We start from the raw sequence: 19714 nt of genomic DNA, 5'->3' as shown, positions 1-19714 counted from the left end.
CATTCCTGATTCTGACTCACAGAATGCAATCTAAATTTGCTTTCTGTCCTCTGCATTTTCCTTTGCAACAAAACTCCTGCTCCCCTCAACCCCCCAACCCATTTTGCATTTCAACTGTAGGGAAAACATTAAAATCTATCCTGTTCTAACATAGATCCATTTAACTTGCCTGAGAGCTTTCAGTAAAAGTGTCAAGAAAATTTCTAATAACCCTAGAAAAGTGTGTTTAAACAACAGCTTTCTCTCACAGAGCCTAGAGTTTTTGACATTATTCCACAGTGATCTTGTACTGATGGATTTGTGACATGGTAGTCAGTACACTCCGCACAACAACATATGGCTGTCATGAATGTTATATAGACGAGGTGGGCGAGGTTCTCTCTTTTATTGGACCAACTTCTGTGGGTGAAAGAGAGACACTTTTGAGTGCCAAAGAGCCCAGTGTGTCTCTTTCACCAACAGAAGTTCGTCCAATAAAAGTGCTTACCTCACCCACATTGTCTCTCTAATATCCTGGAACCAACATAGCTACAACAACACTGCAAACAAGAATATTAGATTACAGTCTGTTTGCAAGATAAAGAACAGGGGGAAGCTCTATATGAGACAGTATCACCCGTTTTTACCTGAGATTTTTAGAACACTTCAATTTGATAAATTATACTAAATGTATGTTGATGTGTTTTTTATTTTGTTACCTAATAGCTTCTCTCTAGCTAAGAGTGTAAAAGGCTCCAAATGAGACAGGGTAGGAGTAAAGAGGAAGACCCCATCTGTGCACTAGGCTGTGACAACAGAGAGGGTTGGTGACTGGACATAAGGAGCTGGGATCCACTGCAGAAGAATCCAAAATACCCTTAATAAAAAGACAGGGAAAATAACTTCTCAGATCTCACTTCTGGGCTAGATTATGTAACGTTTGGCAAATACTCACATTCATAATCCCTGGCACCACTCACGTGAGCAAAGTTTGTACAATCTAGCTCACTGATTTTATGTTTCTACAGGGCCACCATGTTCTGCCCTTCACAATGAGTTGGTTTTGGGTCTCCGTTTGCTGTTCCTGGTGATCAACACTGACTGACCTTTGCATCAGTCAAAGTAAATCCAACCCAACCAAAATACATTCAACAAGTAAAACAGGAAAACAAACAATACCTACCACTAGGCTAGTGTTAAATTTATAAAACCTCTGAACTGTTCTGTCACTGAAACTGTTGCAGAGGTTTTTCTTCACGAAGTTTGGGTGGTTTAGAATGTCATTTGCTACCAAAGGTTCCTAAGAAGACAACAACAGAATTTTACTTAAAAATAACAAAACAAAACAAACATAAAAAGTGACTTCAGTACATTCCGTAATCTTTCAAAAAAGGGGGAAGGGAAAAAAAAAAGATAGGATTTAGCCAAACCTTGTGTGTAATATGCTGCTGTTCTACCGGAGCATGACCTTTAGGATCAATGAGAGTTGGGTGTGCCACGAGATACCCTCTATCCTCCATAATAAAGCACCTGCCCAATATAAACAAAATGTATTATTCATGAGGTTTCTTTATGTTTTAACGAAATGGGTAGGTTAAATATGGTTGTAAAAAGAAGCTTGAACAAAAACTCTGTCCAATACAAAAAAAAGTCTGTTAAAAATTCAATGGAAATAGTTTTTAAAAGAACTTATCAATATTTCTCTGAAGTTTACAAACCAACTGGTATTGCAGCACTGTACTAGTACTTGAGAATTTGAAGGTGGAATTGACTGGACACAGAAATGAGACCACTTATTTTATTTCCATTGGCTAATTTGCGAAACATGCACAAAGTAAACCAATAGCATAAATGGTGAAAAACAACAGATTTTAGAAGTTCTAACTGCTTAGCCTGAACAGGGCCGGCTCCAGACCCCAGCGCGCCAAGCAGGCGCGTGGGGTGGCATTGTCCTGGCAGGGCGGCATTTGGCTCCAGCGGACCTTCCGCAGTCATGCCTGCGGGAGGTCCACCGGAGCCCCGGGACGAGCGGACCTGCCGCAGGCATGACTGCGGAGGGTCCCCTCTTCCCGCGGCTCCGCTTGAGCTCCCGCAGTCATGCCTGCGGGAGGTCCACCGGAGCCCCGGGACGAGCGGACCTGCCGCAGGCATGACTGCAGAGGGTCCCCTCTTCCCACGGCTCCGCCTGAGCTCCCGCAGGCATGACTGCGGCGGGTGCGCTGGTCCCGCGGCTCGGACGGAACTCCCGCAGGCATGCCTGCGGATGCTCCACCGGAGCCGCGGGACGGTCCGCAGGCACTTCTGCCCCGGCCACGGGACCGGGGAAGGGCGGCGCGAGCGGCGCGGTGCGCCGCCCTGCTTGGGGCGGCAGAATTTCTAGAGCCGCCCCTGAGCCTGAAATACTAATAGTAACAAATGTAAGGACTCTTCTATAATTTTCCACCAGACATTTTCCCTTTAAAGTAATGTCAAGATTTTAGTTTCATTTTAATAGGGGGGAAGTCACCTCCACTTAATATTCTTATGAAAATGTGAATCTCCATCAAACTCCTAATTCACACACCACTTCCCTTCCTATTCCCAGCTCTTCCAGAGTGACTATGGGGAAAGCATGTAATCTGTGCCTTTGCCCCTCCATCTGTAAAGTGAGGTGTTGGGAAGCGTCATTCCATAACGTTCATAAAGCGCTTTGAGATCCTCTGATAAAAGGGCTAACAGAAGGGCAAATATCTTATTTCCCTTCTCTCCCATGTCCCTTTCCTGTCACCCTCTTTTCCCCAACCACCACCGTCAACCCTTTTCTCACTGTTTCCTTCCCTCTCTGGCTCTGCAGAGACTAGATCTCCTTCTCCTTGCCAGGCCTTTCCCTCACTGGCAGTCCCTCTGCACAGCACGCCTGCCTCCCGCCCTCTTTCTGTTACCATAGACACAGAACGGAGTGCTACAGGGGAAGGCAAAGGAGCAGATATCCTAGGGAGAGGGCTTAGTCTGTGCAAAGATCAAGAGAATGTGTGGCCACAGAAAGGAAACTGGAAGAGGTTAATGTAGGCCACTTAATGCTCCTGAAGAACTCAGCAGGAGTAGAGCTAAAGTCCCCCAGCTTAACCTTAGCTTTGGCTGGGTCCTGCAGCTGTGCATGCATCCCCTGCCTCCTGCCTGGGGCTCTGAGAAACTGCAGGAGCTGCTTTACAAGTGTACCATTCCCACAACTGCGTGTACAGTGTCAAGTCCTGACTGTATCACCTAAATGTAAAAAAACCCCACATACATGATATTAAAGGTAACCTGCACAAAAAAACAGATAGGGTTGTACCATTTACAATATAAGAAGGAGGTATGAGAAGTTAACAGAATTTTTTTCCTACCCAACTTTTGTTTTTACTTTAGAAATTCAGGTCTTGTCTGCTGTTTTTCCTGGAAGATGTCATAGACAACTCACGAACTAGTAGACTTATGATCACAAATACCATGGGATGAATCCTGATTGACTGGAGATGGGAAATTATTTTTATTCAGACTGTTCAGTCTGACTGTTTTGAGTTGTTTTTTTTTTTTTTTTGGTCTGGCTTTGAGGACACCAGTTTAAAATCAAATCCCTGACAAACACTTGGAAGATATGCTCTGAAAAAAACCCAAAACAGATTCAACATCATAGTGCTTTCCAGGGCTGAGAGCACCCAATTCTGTGTCCTGTGATGGAGAGTTACAGCAAAGTACGTAACCCATGACTTGATATTCATGATATTGTAAAGTTGAAAGAAAAAAAAAAAGGAAGCACCCATCCCTTTTATTACTATTTGTTTTTGACAAACACAAAAGTGAAAACAAAACAAAACAAAAAATCCCAAGGCAAAAACCCTGACAAGCCTTTTTATACACCACAAAAGCATAAAAAAAGGTGTCTCATACATTTTTACCTTAATTCAAGATCTCCTTTAAGCATTGCAAAAATACTTTATCAAGCTACTCTATCCATAATATAGAGGATTTTCATAGTGAGAGTCTTCAGTGGAAGGCCCAGGGGAAAATGAAACACTCAGACGTGTAGGCCATGACAAGTTAAAATTATGCACCAAAAATGAGACCAGGCATATTACACTACATTTGTAGTATTACTTATTTGATGTGACAACTTAAACAAAATAGTGCTTAAAATTTATGCTTCAAATCAATTAAGCGGATTGTGTGATTTTCATATGTAAACAAACTTTGTTCTTTCATACTGTCACCAGTTAAGTATCTAAAAATACTCCAGGATAAGAACGAGTAACGGAATGAATGGAAGTTGTGTTCATCTTATAATGGATTTATGGGCATTTGTATTAAGCCTGAATAATACAAGAAAGAATGAATTATTTCCCCTTTTTATATTTTATTGATTGTTCATATACGTTCAGTATTGGATATCAAGAGTCCGGATTGTCCTGATGAGGATAATGACTGCAGGTTGCAATACAGGAGCATGAGCCTGAGCAAGGAACAGAATGTTTGAAGATATACCACATGAAAGGGAAGGCTAAGGTTAACTCAGTAATCCAAAGGTGTACCTTATTTTGTTGCCTCCATCTTGGTTGCAAACTGGTAGCAAGTCCATTAGAACCTTATAGAAGTACCTTAGAGTAAAGTCAATGCCCATCACAGCCACAGAATGTCCTGATGACATTTGTGCACTAAATAGAAAAAGAGAAGCAGGTTGGAGGACTATATGAATAACTGAGCATTCAAAACACTTTAGATTGTTGAGTTTGATATGAAGTAAATATAGACAGGTATCCAACCCCCCGAGCATGTAAATGACACCCATGCAGGCTCAGACCTGCACTCAGTTAAGAAGTGTAGCTCATACCCCTTTCAGGCTTATCTAGCTTAGGATAAAAGGTATTTTATAAAACACATTTACTGAAAATGTTTTAACTAACGTATTTTGAAACTCACTGTGAATAGGACAGTTGTATTTTAACATGCGATTTCTGGTCAAGGTGAACAAAATGCCCCCACCTAGGTTTTACCTTTACCAGCTAATGTGTTAAACCTGGGGTATATCCCACAATGGAACAGGATCCTGGCTGAGTGCTGAAGAAACCCAAAGTTATCTCCCTGCATTTTCATCTCATTTATATGCAGCCCACCCAGTATTTCCTTAGTGATTCAGCTTGTATCCCTTGCATAGCAGAGAGCACAGTAAGAATGGGAGCCCTTCTTCCAGATGTTTTGCTTGAGCACATCACTTGCACTCTTTCTATAGCAAGAGTCTGTAGAGAAGAAAGCCTCGGATACCAGAAAGACTCATTTTCCACTGCATTCCCTTATGCCTTATGATCTGGTCTTCATTATTCCAGAGCAATTTTTTACTGGAAAGTGAGATGAAAGGCTCAAACATGGTGAAATGATCTAAGCAGGTAATTTAAGGGGCCAACAGATATTCACTTTCATTACACATATAACAATGTAAGTTAAGGTTAAAAATACAAAACAAAACAAAAAAGAAAATAACACCCTCTTCCCCTGGCATCACCACAGTTCACAGCCCCCTTATGCTCAGCACCAATTACAAAGCAATACCTGCTTCCTGGGGGAGGATGCTGCTTAAAGAATCTTTTCAGCTTCTAGGGAACAGAGTGGCCTGCAGACCTTCTGCTTATTACAATTTTTATGGCTTTTTACTCACTCTCCTACCATGCCAAAGGGAACATGAATTCCATCTTCAGATTATGTGAAACCTCCGGGGGGGGGGGGGAAGGAGGGGAGCGGAATTTGTTTTTATTCTTAATCTAAAGATTTGTCTTTACTATTTATATAGTTTCAACTCTTTAAAGTGTAATCTTCTCTAGCATAAAGAGAGGTTGCCCCCTTCTGGTCATAATGTTTATTACTTCAAATAGATTGGAAGCTTCGAAGAACACAAGATGACACCATCTTCCACACTTTTTTTTTTTAAAACCGTTTTCTGCAGTTCTTCAAAACCTCCTTTCTGTATAGGACAGTTCACACCTCTGGCTTTTACGCCACTGACGTGTGACTACAAACCTCAAAGTCAGCTGGCAAAAAAATGGTTCATGAACAAGCACATTAGGAGCTGAAAATATAGTTAATACTATACTAAACATTCCTTGCAGACAAAGACTGCCATGTTTAACATCTTATCAAGATGACATGATGATAGACACATACTGAGGGCTAAATTGCATGTAAAATCATGTTAGTTAACGTAATTTTCCAGCATAGAGAAACCGCACTTGGAAAAGTCATGAAAATTCACATTCAGGAATAAAGCAGGATCTTCAGTTTCTGTGGATGATTAAGAGCAGCAGCAGCAGCTGCTGCGCATTATAGTATCCTGTCCATATGTGGAGGTCTGTTGGTGTCCCCATTTTGCTCAGCAGCTCAAAAATACACATGGTTACCGTAGCAACTGACACATCAAAGACCTACAAAACACAATCTTAGAGCACATATGCCAAAGTATTTTTCACAACAGTGCTGGAAAGCTCTCCTATTCCTCAATCATTTGCTTTTATTTTCCCACCCGTGCTGTTTTCTCCATTAACTGTGCACTACTCCCAAGAGTGCTCGTGGCCAGAGACTGGGGGGCGGTTAGAAAGTTCACAACAAAACAATATGCTTTCTTAGGGTTCTGGTTTGTTTAGAGAGTTCTTGTTCCACTAAAAGAGCCCAAACCAGCAAAGTCTCCAGCGACATTCCCTTTAAGCAGGTTAAGAGCCTGTGAATTCCAAACAGGGTGACCAGATAGCAAGTGTGAAAAGCCCCAAATATCGGGACTGTCCCTATAAAATCGGGACATCTGGTCACCCTAACTCCAAAATAAAACAACAAACAGGACATCATATTTTATGACATCACTTGTGTTTCCAAAGCTCCCAGTCCTGGCAAATCCTTCTTCCTTTCTCAGCAGAGTAGCCTAGACGCTCCCTATAAATGTCCCTGAGCCCAGGCTTTTCTAGATAGGACACCAACTTCTTCTTCCCACCTCCACAGTCTTCCAGGATTTAACCCCCAAATCCCCATGCTGCTGTCTGGCTTGGCAGGGCCTCCTCCTAGGAGCACCATGAGAGTGTGTGACAGGAAGAAGGTACCCTCTTCTTTGGGATACTGTAAACCAGAGGTTCCCAAACTGTGGGGCATGCCCCCCTATGGGGGGTGAGGAGGAATGTTCGGGCGGGGGCACAGCAGGGCCCGGGCCAGCCCCCATGGGTGGCGGGAAGGGAGCGCCACCCTGCCCTGTTCTGCTCTTAACTCTGCTCTAGCCATGCCCCCAGTCACGGCTCTGGCTCCTGGCCTCGCACCCAGACATGGCGCCGCACCCAGCCCTTGCCCTGCTCCTGGCTCCAGATCCGCCTCTTACCCCTGTCCGCATCTCCCCGCACCGGGAGCGCTTCCAGCCCTGGCTCCCGGACTGGGTGTTCAGGGGCGTGTGACCCGGAAAAGTTTGGGGACCACTAGAATAGAATAGAATAATTGGAGATATACCAATCTCCTAGAACTGGAAGGGACCTTGAAAGGTCATCGAGTCCAGCCCCCTGCCTTCACTAGCAGGACCAATTTTTGCCCCAGATCCCTAAGTGGCCTCCTCAAGGATTGAACTCACAACCCTGAGTTTAGCAGGCCAATGCTCAAACCACTGAGCTATCCCTCCCCCCTGTATACCACTGCAGTATACCCACTCACCAGAGATTATGTTAATGCCTGTTTCCCTTCTAAGCACCCTATATATTAATGGGAGAATAGACCTATTTAATTTAATACTATTTTGAATCAAAAATGTAAATGCCTAGATACAGCAGCCAATGGAATGGAACAGCTGGCCTCACAATGCAGCAGGGGCTTCTTTGCCAATATTCCAGATGTTGACCAGCTGATGATTTTTCACACAAATAAAAAGCAGATCAATCAGCTCTAGTGAATTAAAGAAACCTGTCTGTCCTATGACTCCACCCATCTAAAAGAACGCTGGCCTGATGTAGTGATAATGCTCATGTTGTTCCACAATATATGCACTGAGGTCCATAATTTCAGTCAGTCAATCCTAAAACTGTTCCCTGAACAAAACTGAGCCCCACAAAAATTGTGCCTTTAGTTTTGTGAGGGCAAAAATCCACAGAAACATGAGGTCATATCTATTTGCATGTGCAAATCAGGTAGACATTACAGAACACAGAGTGTGTAAAGACTGGTTTGCAGTCCCAAAAATGTTACTAGTGGCACTTTAGAGGATGGTTTTGCTAACTTAGCTCTTGAAGTTTAATCCTATAAAGGTAAATAATGATGAAATATCTTCCCAGTGACAGCACTAATTAAGACTTTTTGTCCGTAGCTATATTCTATCCCTTTGGACAGTTCAAGCATATAGTCTTTTAATAGATACATTAAATTAAATCTGTTCTTATCTTAAAAAATTTCAGGGAGACAGGATTCCAGTGTAATACAATCATATTTGGTTCTATATAACAAGAAGGAGAACTATAATGTCCTGAAGATGTCCCCTCTCTCTCTCTCTCTCTGTAAAAGCCATATGAAAGGCTTCTAAAAGTATTATTTTAACTTAACTTTTGGGCACTAATCCCTTCCAATTATCTGATATATTCTGTATTAGAAAAAACATTATTTTGTGCATGGATTGTCTTTTTCCCAACCTTTGGAAGCAAATACTATCCTGTATATAATAGGAACAAGAGAGAAACAGTCATTTCATTGATGTATTCTGATGACATCAAACATCAATAGAAGTTGTTCAAGTATTGTGCACTGACAAGGGATGAACAAGATGATCACATTGGCTGAGAGCATGAAAGAAGTTAAGAGGCACAATCAAGTGAAAAATTATATTTGAAAAAGGAAATTAATTTCTGTTATTAATTACAGTTTAGATTATTACAATGAAAACATCTTACTTCTGACTGCTGCTGTTTATTTTCTTGGGATATTTCATTCAGCTTGAACAATGAAATGTATTGATCAGTTTCACTTTTGTTTATAGGTCTCTTTGCAATTTCACTTCCTGGTAACATAATGCTGTAATATTAGGTCCCAAACAGCAGCAGGAACTGTTTTAATCTGAATAGCTGTTTCTAATGAAAACATTAGGCCTTTAGAATGTTTTTTTAAACACAAAACCTAATTTGGGGGCTTACCCCAGGGGACAATATCCTTTTGATCAAGCAATACTTGGAGCCTCAATGACAACTCTGTAAGTCTCCCTGAAATGATCTGAACTGTCTCTTATTAAACAAAACAGAATAAAAAATAAAAAATTGATATATCACCACAAAGAGCCAGTACATTTTTGTCCTCAGAGAAGAAGCTCTTATTCTCTTAAATGATTCCCTATGTGAAAAGCGCCACATAGTTACGTAACCCTGACTGATGCTCCTGCAAAGGAAGATGGGCAGACGTTTTGCTGTGGGAAAGATCAAAGAAAGTCTACATATTTCCGTAGGAAAACTAAAAGCAGCCCTCAATATTTTAGTGTTTAGAAACAGGACTGCCACTAATGTCCCCAACTCCGAGCTGGCCAAGTGAACTATTTAGCAGAGCAATGCTAGAAACCAAGTTCTTCCTGTTGGGATGTTAGTTGGAGTGTGTATAACAGATGGCTCGCCAATGAAAACGCTGGAACAGATTCCTCATACAAACCAAACTAAGTGGCTAATATTTATCTCTGAAATATTACAGCGTCTCTAAGCAGGAATATTAAGAAGGTGTTCAATATGAAGTATGCTATAGAAGTGAAAACTGAACTCTTTAAAGATTGTATACCCTAATCTGATGGAATCTCATCCTTTGGTTGGATGTCTGGCCTGAAGACAAATTATTTTAAACCATCTAATCTCTGAATCACAAAGGATCACTTCAACGTGTGAAAGGGTTTTAAATATAAAACCTCACTCCACTCCTCAGTGTCTTGACAGTAACGACAGAAGACACGCAGCAATTAGGTGTTAGCCCGAAGGGGGGTTAGCCTGAGTTTGATATAGCCTCAAAGTGTCTTATGGCCCTGCCTTCCCCATTTCCAAGTGTGCAAATTACCTCCCCTCCCAATTACGACCATGTAACATCACTATGGCAAATACAGCAATTACTTACATGGAACAGTAATTTCAGGAAACTAAGGAAAAAGTTGATCAGCGTATTTGGCTCTCTCATCTTCCTCTCCTATCTGTCCTGTCCCCGTCTCTGCTGCTTCCTGCTGCCCTTCTCTTCTCCCATTGCACAGGCTTTCCTGCTCCTCCTCCAGACCCCCCGTAACTGCTTCACAGACCAAAGTCTGGGTACAGACACAGCATTGCTCACATCGGTACCCATAAGACAGGCCCGACTAAGGCGATATTGTAAATAAATAACTCAAGCTATGAGGATCTGAAAATATACCGGAATTGAAGCAATGAGGGAAGAGGAGAACGTTCTCATTTTAGAAAAACACATAGCCATGTTAGATGAAAAGCTAATTAGAAGAGCAGAAGCTTTCAAAGGGGCTATACAAATTATGCTCCCAGATAGTGAAGGGGCCGAAAGCTGACAGTGCAACATGCTAAAAAGTTCAGGGGGACACAGATATAATCTCCCAACATGCAAATTGCAGTTTAAAATTTGTGTGAAATCTGGCTGCTCTATTTCCTTTGACCCACAATATAGTCCATGACCGATATGCCATGACATTCACTATGAAAACTAACAAAGCTGCTCTCATGCATAGAGCATGCATAGGTACACAGGCAGCCGAGGAGGTTAGTGGAAGCTACCCTCCCCTAACTTCCCTGCTCTCCTGATTAGGGGTGGAAAACTGCGCACAGCCCAGTGAGTGCAAGGGTTGTACAGGTCTCTCACATCCAATGGCACTAGACTCCCCAAAATGGGAACAATGGTGTAGGGAACTGGCTCTGTGCAGAGAGAAGTGTATATTGAACCATTTTCTAAGGGCGTTGCATGCTTCCCCTGTGTTCCAGAAGGCGTTGTGCTAGTGCTGCTCAATGGAACCGCTGGCTGATAGCCCCAGTCTGGCTCAACATTCATTTTTCTTCATTAGACCTTATTAAGAGAAGAATGTTGTCTCAAGGAAATTAAAAATTGTATGTTGGGATATACATGGCATATACTTGGTTGTCTTGTGCAGAGGAGGGGGATGGGAAAAGAGGAGGTTATTAATATATAGAAGAGACAGCGAGAGAGAGAGAGTGTGTGGGTAAGTGACCAATTGAGAAAGTGTGCATTTCTTAAGACTATACTGGAAAAAATAGATCTAACATGAGTACCACTTAGAGCAGGGGTCGCAACCTTCGGCACACAGCCCATCAGGGTAATCCGCTGGCGGGCGGCGAGACATTTTCTTTACGTTGATCATTCGCAGGCACGGCCCCCTGCAGCTCCCATTGGCCGTGGTTCATCGTTCCCAGCCAATGGGAGCTGCAGGAAGCGGCGCGGGCCACAGGGACATGAGCCGCTTCCCACAGTTTCCATTGGCCATGAACCAGGGCCGGAGTGCCGCCCCTTGAAAAGCACATGCTTCGGATGCTGGTGCCTAGACTCGGCCCTGCCAGGAGTAGCAAACCGCAGCCACTGGGAGCTGCTGAAGGTTGCCGACCCCTGATTTAGAGAAAGAACACACATGAAACAAGATAAAGTTTCTCCTTCAAGTAGAGGAGGAAGGATGTAGTCAAACATACGCAGAAGAAGTTTAACTAGAAGATGGGCTTATTTTCTAAACATCCTCAACTAAAAGCTAGTGGCATAACCCAAGGCTAGCAACTGCAAGGAGGGGAGGGCACATACACCAAAATTCTTGATTCAAGGGGCTTTTTTTTTCATATCTACTTTTTATGTACATCAAAACTCTACTCCCATTCACCTATAATCACATTCACGCACAACAAACCTTTTGGGAAATTGGTCTTATAACTCAAGCTTTGATAAACCTCCAAAAGACCAATCTGTGCAACTCTCCCCCAGAACGGCTTTTCCAGAAACAGAGCTTCAACTGGATGTTTCCCCTGCCTCTGTGTATAGTCTTCCCATTTTACTGAAGGCTCTTTTAGAACAAGCATCGTGCCTGCTCCCATTGGGAAGCACCTGGCCTATTGGGGTTCTAGCAAAAATAATTAATCACAGATAAAGTCTTTACAAGTCAATTCACAGATTTTTGGATTGATCAAATATTCAAAATGAAATTTTACCTTGAAGAATGAACAGTGTGGCTGATTGTAACAACATAGCCAGCTCCTCCAACATCTAAATAGGGACCAGTGAAAGTTATTAGCCCCGGATTAGCCACTGCATGCAAGTACCTAGTAAAGACCAAATAAGCATTATTTATGAATGAAAACCAGTCATTTTAAATGTAAAAAATGAGGCTTACACAAGTATTTAACTGAATGCCCTGTAAGCAGCACTACTGACGTCAAAGAGACTGCTCACCGTGTTGGAAGTTAAGTAGGAGTTTTTATGTAAGCAGGATCAGGGCCCAAAACAGGCTAACTCAGTAGGATAATGTTACTCAACATGAAAAATCATACTACATTATTCTGTACAAACACATTTCACTGTATCACATTAAAGTAAAGTAAAATATTTAGATTATTTAAATCAAATCTTATTCTGAATAATGTTGGATTTAAAAACCATCCTTCAACAAAGTGTGGTTAAATTCACTGTGTAGAAAATATAGGAGAAAAAGTGAAAGCATTCTTTTATACAAACAAAACTCACATGTGCAAACTTAAAAAGCTGTTAGAAAATGAACATTACATATTATTAATTTCTAGGGTTACTGCCACCTAAAGTAACTCACACTTGCATCAGAATTTTTTAACATCATTGTGACAAGTAACACCTCCAGGTTCTCTAACTGTAAGAGGTGAAAGTAAAACTGTTTCTCTCTTTTTCCAATTTGTTTACTTTGCACATTTGACATCACTTTGAGCAGAGACAATTTCACTGTTGTCTGCTTTATAGCCAAACAGTTTCCCTTGTTGTTTGTGTGGGTTTTTTACCCAGGAAAAGAAAAATGTGAATGTAAAAAATCACAAAAGCTGGTAGACAGTGTCAGGGGGAATACCTGAAATGACTCCTCATTTTTTAAAGAATTTATTAGCTTTCAAGTTGGTAGAATCCCTTTACTCAGGGGTGGGAGGAGAGTGTAGAGGGGGAGAGGAGTCTATATACACACACAAACATTTATTTTCTAAATAACGGGAAAAAGGTGTTTGTAAATGTTGTATATCGTGGTGGGCAACCCGCGGCTCATCAGGGTAATCTGATTGTGGGCCGCGAGACATTTTGCTGATGTTGACCGTCTGCAGGCCTGGCCCCCCGCAGCTCCCAGTGTCCACAGTTCACCGTTCCCGGCCAATGGGAGCTGCGGGAAGCGGCAGCCAGCATGTCTCTGCGGCCCACCACTTCCCACAGCTCCCATTGGCCGGGAACGGCAAACTGCGGCCACTGGAGCTGCGGGGGGCTGTGCCTGTGGATGGTCAACGTCAGCAAAATGTCTTGCGGCCCGCAATCAGGTTACCCTATTGGCCATAGGCTGCCCACCACTGCAGTATACAGTTCATTTATAGTGTGAGCTCCACAAAGCCACCTAATTGTGTGAAGAGAAAAATTACAGCAAAAATCTTAAATTTATGTTCAGTATTTTGACTACAAAATGTAAATGATTGAACTTTGGAGAGGAAAAAGACCCAAAGAAAGGTGAGTATTGCCAGTCCAGAAGTTAACTATGGTAATTATTTTTCAGGGGAGATGTGGGATAGTGGAGCTGCAGAACAAGCAATGCCACCAGTGATTTAGAGCCGTGCTAATAAAGCCGCAGGGTAGGAATCCTAAGTTTACTTAAGTATCCCAGTCTCTAACTTGATTGTTCAGAGCCATACTGCCGCACCACCTGTCTGGCTTCTTTTAACAAAGCATATGTTAAAACACACTCAAGAGATTTCTCTTGTGTCAAATCTCATTTGTTATATATATATATATATTGTCCTAAATCATTTGTTAATTGCAGCTATTAATTATGCACTTAGCCAGAGAATTCCTATTTGGAAATACAGTAAGAAAATCCATCGCAAACAAAAACTGCTGCATAAAGTATCAATAACCAAAATTGCCATGAGGAGCTGAAAATAACGCTGATAGATCCTAAAGGATGAATAAAGTAACAGCATGGACCTTAGTTTCAAGTGTAAATATTTTTATTCTTATGCTGTATAAAGGGATAAGAAATAGAAACTATCACAATAAAGAGTTATGATTTACAGCAAATAAAGATTCTAGTAAAATTACTATTAAACACAATATATTTTACGAAGCATATGAAGTATTTAATTAGAAATGTATTTAAATATCCTTTACAAACATGGCCTTTCTATTAATCCTACATGAAATATTTTCCCTGGTGCAATATTATTACCCTCTAAGATTTTTGAAACCTTTGATAATGGGACCCTAAAACTCACCATTGTCTCCTAGTGGGATCAAATGCTTTGTCCATGAGAGAACCAGGATAAATTCTGAGCACCCCATTGGGCGTTGCTATGTAACGGCGGACAATGTAACTGTTCAAGCTACTCATTTCCATTTGTGTCATCCATTCATCTGTGACGTGACTGGTAGCCATTACTTCATTTCTGACAGAGAACTGCAAAACAAAGACAGACCTAGCAGGGTTCCTTTAAGACTTGCATGAAAAGATAATAAGCTGCTTGCAGGGTTTCCTAAAGACCTATCAGAGATAATCTAAACCCAATTGCTTCTTTAAAATCTTCTCACACCAGATGGATCTAGCAAATTCCAAGTAAAGAAAAAAGCTTGTTATAATGAAATATTGTTATCATCTGCACAGCTTTTAAACATTTGCTTTTCACTTCAGGTAAATATAAATACTGCCCCATTTGTACATAAAACAAAGTTTTCTCATTTAAATGCATAAACACACAAAGGTATCTTCTGACCCAATGTTTATTACAGCACCGTTCTGCATATTGTTAATTCTAATTGCAGCTTGTAAACTTTCTTCCTGTGGAAAAGGGTCCCCCCACCCCCCACCCCTGTGGTCTCTGAGCCCCTTCCCCCCTCCAATTTCTCCACCAGCCTTGAAGCCCTCATGTCAGAGCCCCTATCCACCCAGCTGAGGAGTGTACAGGATTCCCTTTCAACCTAGTTCACACTGCTTCTCCAAGCACTAGTTCACACTGCTTCTCCAAGCCGGAAGGGCTGAGCACAGTGTCTCTGCAGCAAGAGACGAAAATCCTAGTATCCTACATGCGCAACGCTCCCATAGGCCAAGAGCCAACCCAAAGGACACATGTGAAATGGGGACAGCATGGTGACCAATAAGGGCAGGACGGAGGAAGGGAGGGAAAAGAGGGATTTAAATAGCATACTTTAAGCCCGGGGTTAGCAATAAGACGGGTGTTGTCACTGAGGTATGCCGTGTAGTGTTCCACCATCCGTTTGGTCTCAGGTTGGCTCAGATGTTCATATGGAGAAGAAAAACTACCTGCAGACAGCATTACTGTGGGACTTTCTGAAATAAAGCATTCGAGAATTAAAATGTTCAGTATATAATACATGCCATCCATCACAGAACACCATCTGATGTAGTATCCTGTTTGAGACTATAACCCGTATAATGAAGGTACAATGCTACAGTATGGAGGGTAGGGACTCTCTTCCTGACACAAGCTGATCACCAGTTTTTGCCTGGAAGCATGAGGATTATCATCCCAAATAATAATAGTAAGACTTAGAAGCACAGATCACGTCCCCTTTTGTTTTGAAACCTACTTTTCATTTCAAACTTTGGAATGTTACAATACACGGGTTACAATAAACTGTCTATTTCAGAGTCAGATGAGCATGGCTTTGAACAGGCTGGTTCTGTGCACCTTTTTGTAAGGTAGGGAGTGTTTGAGTGCCTTGCTGTAGATGGTGGTGGTTTCAGTGTCTTAAGGGAAACAAGTAGATATGTAACAGCAGCTTCACTTCACTGCCTGTCTAGCCATTATCAGCTGACAGCAGAACTGCAGAAGAAGCAACGCTTAAGGTGGGCTCTTGAGGAAGACAAGGTAGTGGCTTAATGGGGATTTTAGCCTTGGGACAAAGAGTGCAAAGGTGCTGGCAAGAGAAGCTGACAAAGGTGTGATGAAGCCTGACATTGGTAGAGTGAAGGGATGGCTAAAATGACATGATAAAATCATGCAAATAAGTTGTGAAGGTAAGCGCAATATATGGAGAATGAGGAAGCCAATGATGAGACTCAAAGAAATTTGAGAGAGAAAACTGGGTTTAGGTGGGACTCTGCAGAGGCCACCTCGAACACCAGCTGTGACTTTCAGGTCATTAACACAGGGAGAGGCACAAAAAACACAAGTTTGACAAAACTGGTGGAGGGCGTTTGCTAACGTGAACAAGGGGGCAAAAAGAGAGATGTTGAGAATAGTCTGGGCGTATGCTTTCATTGAGCAAGAAATGTGATATTTAAAAGGCAAAGCCAAAACAGAACATAAACAAACAAAAATCACACAATGATAATGCAGGGGCTGGGATGCTGAGAAATTGGGTTTTTTTCTTGAATATTTGATAAAGGGGAACCACATAATGTTCATCTTATTGTTTTTCTCAGTGTGCAACTGTCTCCAAGGGAAGAAATTCCCAGCACCTTAGAGAGACAATACTTACACAGTGGAAAGGTTCTCCATTTTCCCACACCACTCCCAAAGCATGCCACTGCACATGTAGCAGCCTTATCTACCCCAATCATCACTTAATAAACTTCTATTGTATTTCCTCATCTGCTTTCCAGCCTAAACTGTCGGAATCAATTATATTTTTTCTCATACTGAGTCTCTCAACATTATTGGCGTGCGTCCCTGGACTTTCTCCATTAATGTCACATCTTTTCTAAGGTGAGACCATTATGCGGTTCCCTTTTATCAAAACTAGGCATTACATTCAAGACAAGAACGTAGTGTTTTATATAATGACACAATAGTTTCCATATCATCTAGTTCCTCTGTAATACAGTCCAACATCTTATTAGTTGTTTTGAGCACCACCATACAATGAGCAAATGTCATTGCTGAGTTGTCGAACAATGATGCCTATATCCTTTTTCATGAACAGTTACTCTGTTTATGAGTAGTTTAGTTTAAACTCTAGGGAGAAATCAGAATTTTAATCTTCAAATGTGTAAGATTGCAAACCTTTCAAACTTGTATACAATCTCTAGATTCATCTTTCTTAAAAGGATTATAAAAAGTTCTTTCCTTTCTATATATTAAAACTTGTATTATTATATAATTCTGAGGCCAAATACTTCTGTCCATGACATCAATGCAAATACTGAAATGAATGGAGTTGATTACAAAGTCTGATATGTAGAAAGACAAAATATCCTTTTTTGAAAGATGTATTATTGAACTTGAAATTTTTATGTAGGTTTAAGAGATCTGGAAAAGCTCACATTAAAAGATTTCCAAGAATATTAAAATTCTGACTTCGTCATGAGCTATATCTTCTGATTTCTTCACACAGACGGATGATATTAAATATTTATGTCTGTGAAAAATTTGCATAAATCCAAAGTCAACAGCCCCTATATGCCCTATTTTCTAACAATTAGACTGTGCAAACTCTCATTTGTTTTAGTAAGCACTTACTCACCTGAGCAGTTCCCAAATTGCAGTAGGAATACTCAGGTGACTAAGTGCCACGAATGTAAGGGCTGCACAGTTTAGCTATAATCAGAAAAATTGAAGCAGGGTAGAAAATTTCCCTTGAAAGGTTTTTATTTATTTATTTATTTATTTTAAAAGAGAAACAATTTTACAAGGATTGTAACTGAAGATGTTTTCTATTTTCCAATCAGCTCTACAAAAATGTGCATGAGATAAAGATGAGTTGAGGGATTGTTGTACCTAAGGTTGCCAGCTGCTTGAAGTGCAGACAGGCATTGGGCTGGCCCAATAGATCCAGTCGATGATACAGTAGCTTGCTGCTAGGGACGGTGTTCAGATTCTTGAGCTGTTTAACAGGTATTTCTGGCTGTATTACCACAACACAAAGAATGAAGGATGTGTCTTGGGCCTGAAAAACAAGAACTAAAAATTAGACTGAAAAAAAGTTGGAGGTTTTATATAATTGATTTTCTATTCCCCCCTCACCAACTTTTTTAATTCCTCAGTTTCTTGTACACTGGAAGATGGTATAGCCTTTACCCATACACCAAAGCAGCATATTCCCTACTCTCTCTGTGAAATTAATCACCTCTAGAAATTGCTGAATTTCCCCATACTTCAGGAGTAAGGCACTGATTCTGCAGAGATAACTTTGTGGGGAGGTGCTGCATGGGTGCCAGGTCATTCCCAAACTGTTCTAAATGCAGGATTGAGGCCTTAGACTTTAGAGTTTCCAATGGCAGCAGTACAATCCACATAACTAATGAATGTGCTTTGATCAATTATCCCAAGGGTATTAAAGCCATTGAGTTATACTTAAAAAAAAAATTCTTCAAAGTTGATGCTTAGCGCACACACATTTTTGTTTTCACATTTTAAAAAAAAACATAATATATAAACTCTGATGCTTTTGTGTGGATACTTCATGAAACTTCATTATGGGCAAGAAAACTGCAGTTCACAAATGGAAACAGAATACAATGTACCTCTTTGTAGCCTGTTTCCCATTTTGAAAAATGCAAAATGAACAATAATACAAGGACGACATCATTATTCCTCCAATCCAGTGTTGGATGGATTGCTTGCTTTGCTGGTTTGAACACTTAAGTGCATCAGGTTAGAAAAACTTGGCAGCAGTATTGCCAGACTGTAAGGCTGTCTGATATTTAATGCAGCCTTTCAACAGGGTGACACTAGCTCCAGGAACACACCTACATGAACTCCTGGTACAAGACGACAGATTTAATCTCTTAAAACTCTCAGCATAATCTCTTAGATTATATTTAAATTAATTTAGGGAAAGGATCCACCAGTACCTGCTAGGTTTGTTGACAAAGCAATTAGCCAATTATTCTTGGCATTAGCAAAATGTGCCTGCATCATATCTAGTTGTAGATTTCATTTTATTCCCTTGGTCAAGATAAATACCCAGATTTGTTCACAAAATAAATTGAAAAGTGAATGGGCTGCTAGAATCTTTTTTTCCTCTTGCAACTGGGTAATGATGCTGGCCTGCCAAATCCTCCCATTAAATATGATCTGTCTAATGATTATAGCAGACTTAAAAGCTTCCATATAGTTTCCATTCCATTTTAATTGATTTTATTCTGTAAGAATCTAGCAATTATGAATTCATCTAGATTATGCATAGGAGTTTTTTGCTCCACTGAGGGCAGTATTTGGGGATATTTTGTTGTTTTAATTGGTGTTGAGAGATTTCTGCAAGGTATTGCATCTGACTTGAATGCAAAATATGTACTGGGGAAAACTAGACATAGCGCTGAAAATAAAATACCTATGAATATGAGAGTACCTGACTCAGCCTTGCATATTACATGGTAGACTCATGCCCCATACAGATATAAGGGTTTACAGTACTGCATAACTACAACTACTGTTTTTAAAAGGAAATTTTAATGTCTTGATCGTGAACAATGTTGTTAAAGTTTATTCATATTGGAGAGTCTATCAAAACTGCATTAAGCAGTATACAGTAGGAAGGGACAATTCAGCATTTAAAATGACACCCCAAAAAATGCAGTCAATGATTA

The 19714-nt window shown here is 41.0% G+C and overlaps 1 protein-coding gene across 2 annotated transcripts in view; it reads right to left on the bottom strand.

Moving 5' to 3' along the window:
* Positions 1-19714, bottom strand: part of CACHD1 (cache domain containing 1) — a 184848-nt gene that overhangs the window by 16870 nt on the left and 148264 nt on the right. For both annotated transcript variants that reach the window (XM_045027872.1, XM_045027873.1), the window contains exons 13-19: positions 17904-18072; positions 15369-15511; positions 14442-14623; positions 12165-12275; positions 4527-4649; positions 1410-1509; positions 1163-1279 (exon numbers count right to left, since the gene is read on the bottom strand). In XM_045027872.1, the coding sequence (XP_044883807.1) occupies positions 1163-1279; positions 1410-1509; positions 4527-4649; positions 12165-12275; positions 14442-14623; positions 15369-15511; positions 17904-18072 (945 nt within the window). The remainder of the gene's footprint in view (positions 1-1162; positions 1280-1409; positions 1510-4526; positions 4650-12164; positions 12276-14441; positions 14624-15368; positions 15512-17903; positions 18073-19714) is intronic.

Source organism: Mauremys mutica, chromosome 8 (genome assembly GCF_020497125.1).
Source record: "Mauremys mutica isolate MM-2020 ecotype Southern chromosome 8, ASM2049712v1, whole genome shotgun sequence".
In the NCBI taxonomy this organism is placed as follows: Eukaryota; Metazoa; Chordata; order Testudines; family Geoemydidae; genus Mauremys; species Mauremys mutica.
Note: the sequence above shows the minus strand (reverse complement) of the source record. Positions and strands in the feature narration are given on the sequence as shown.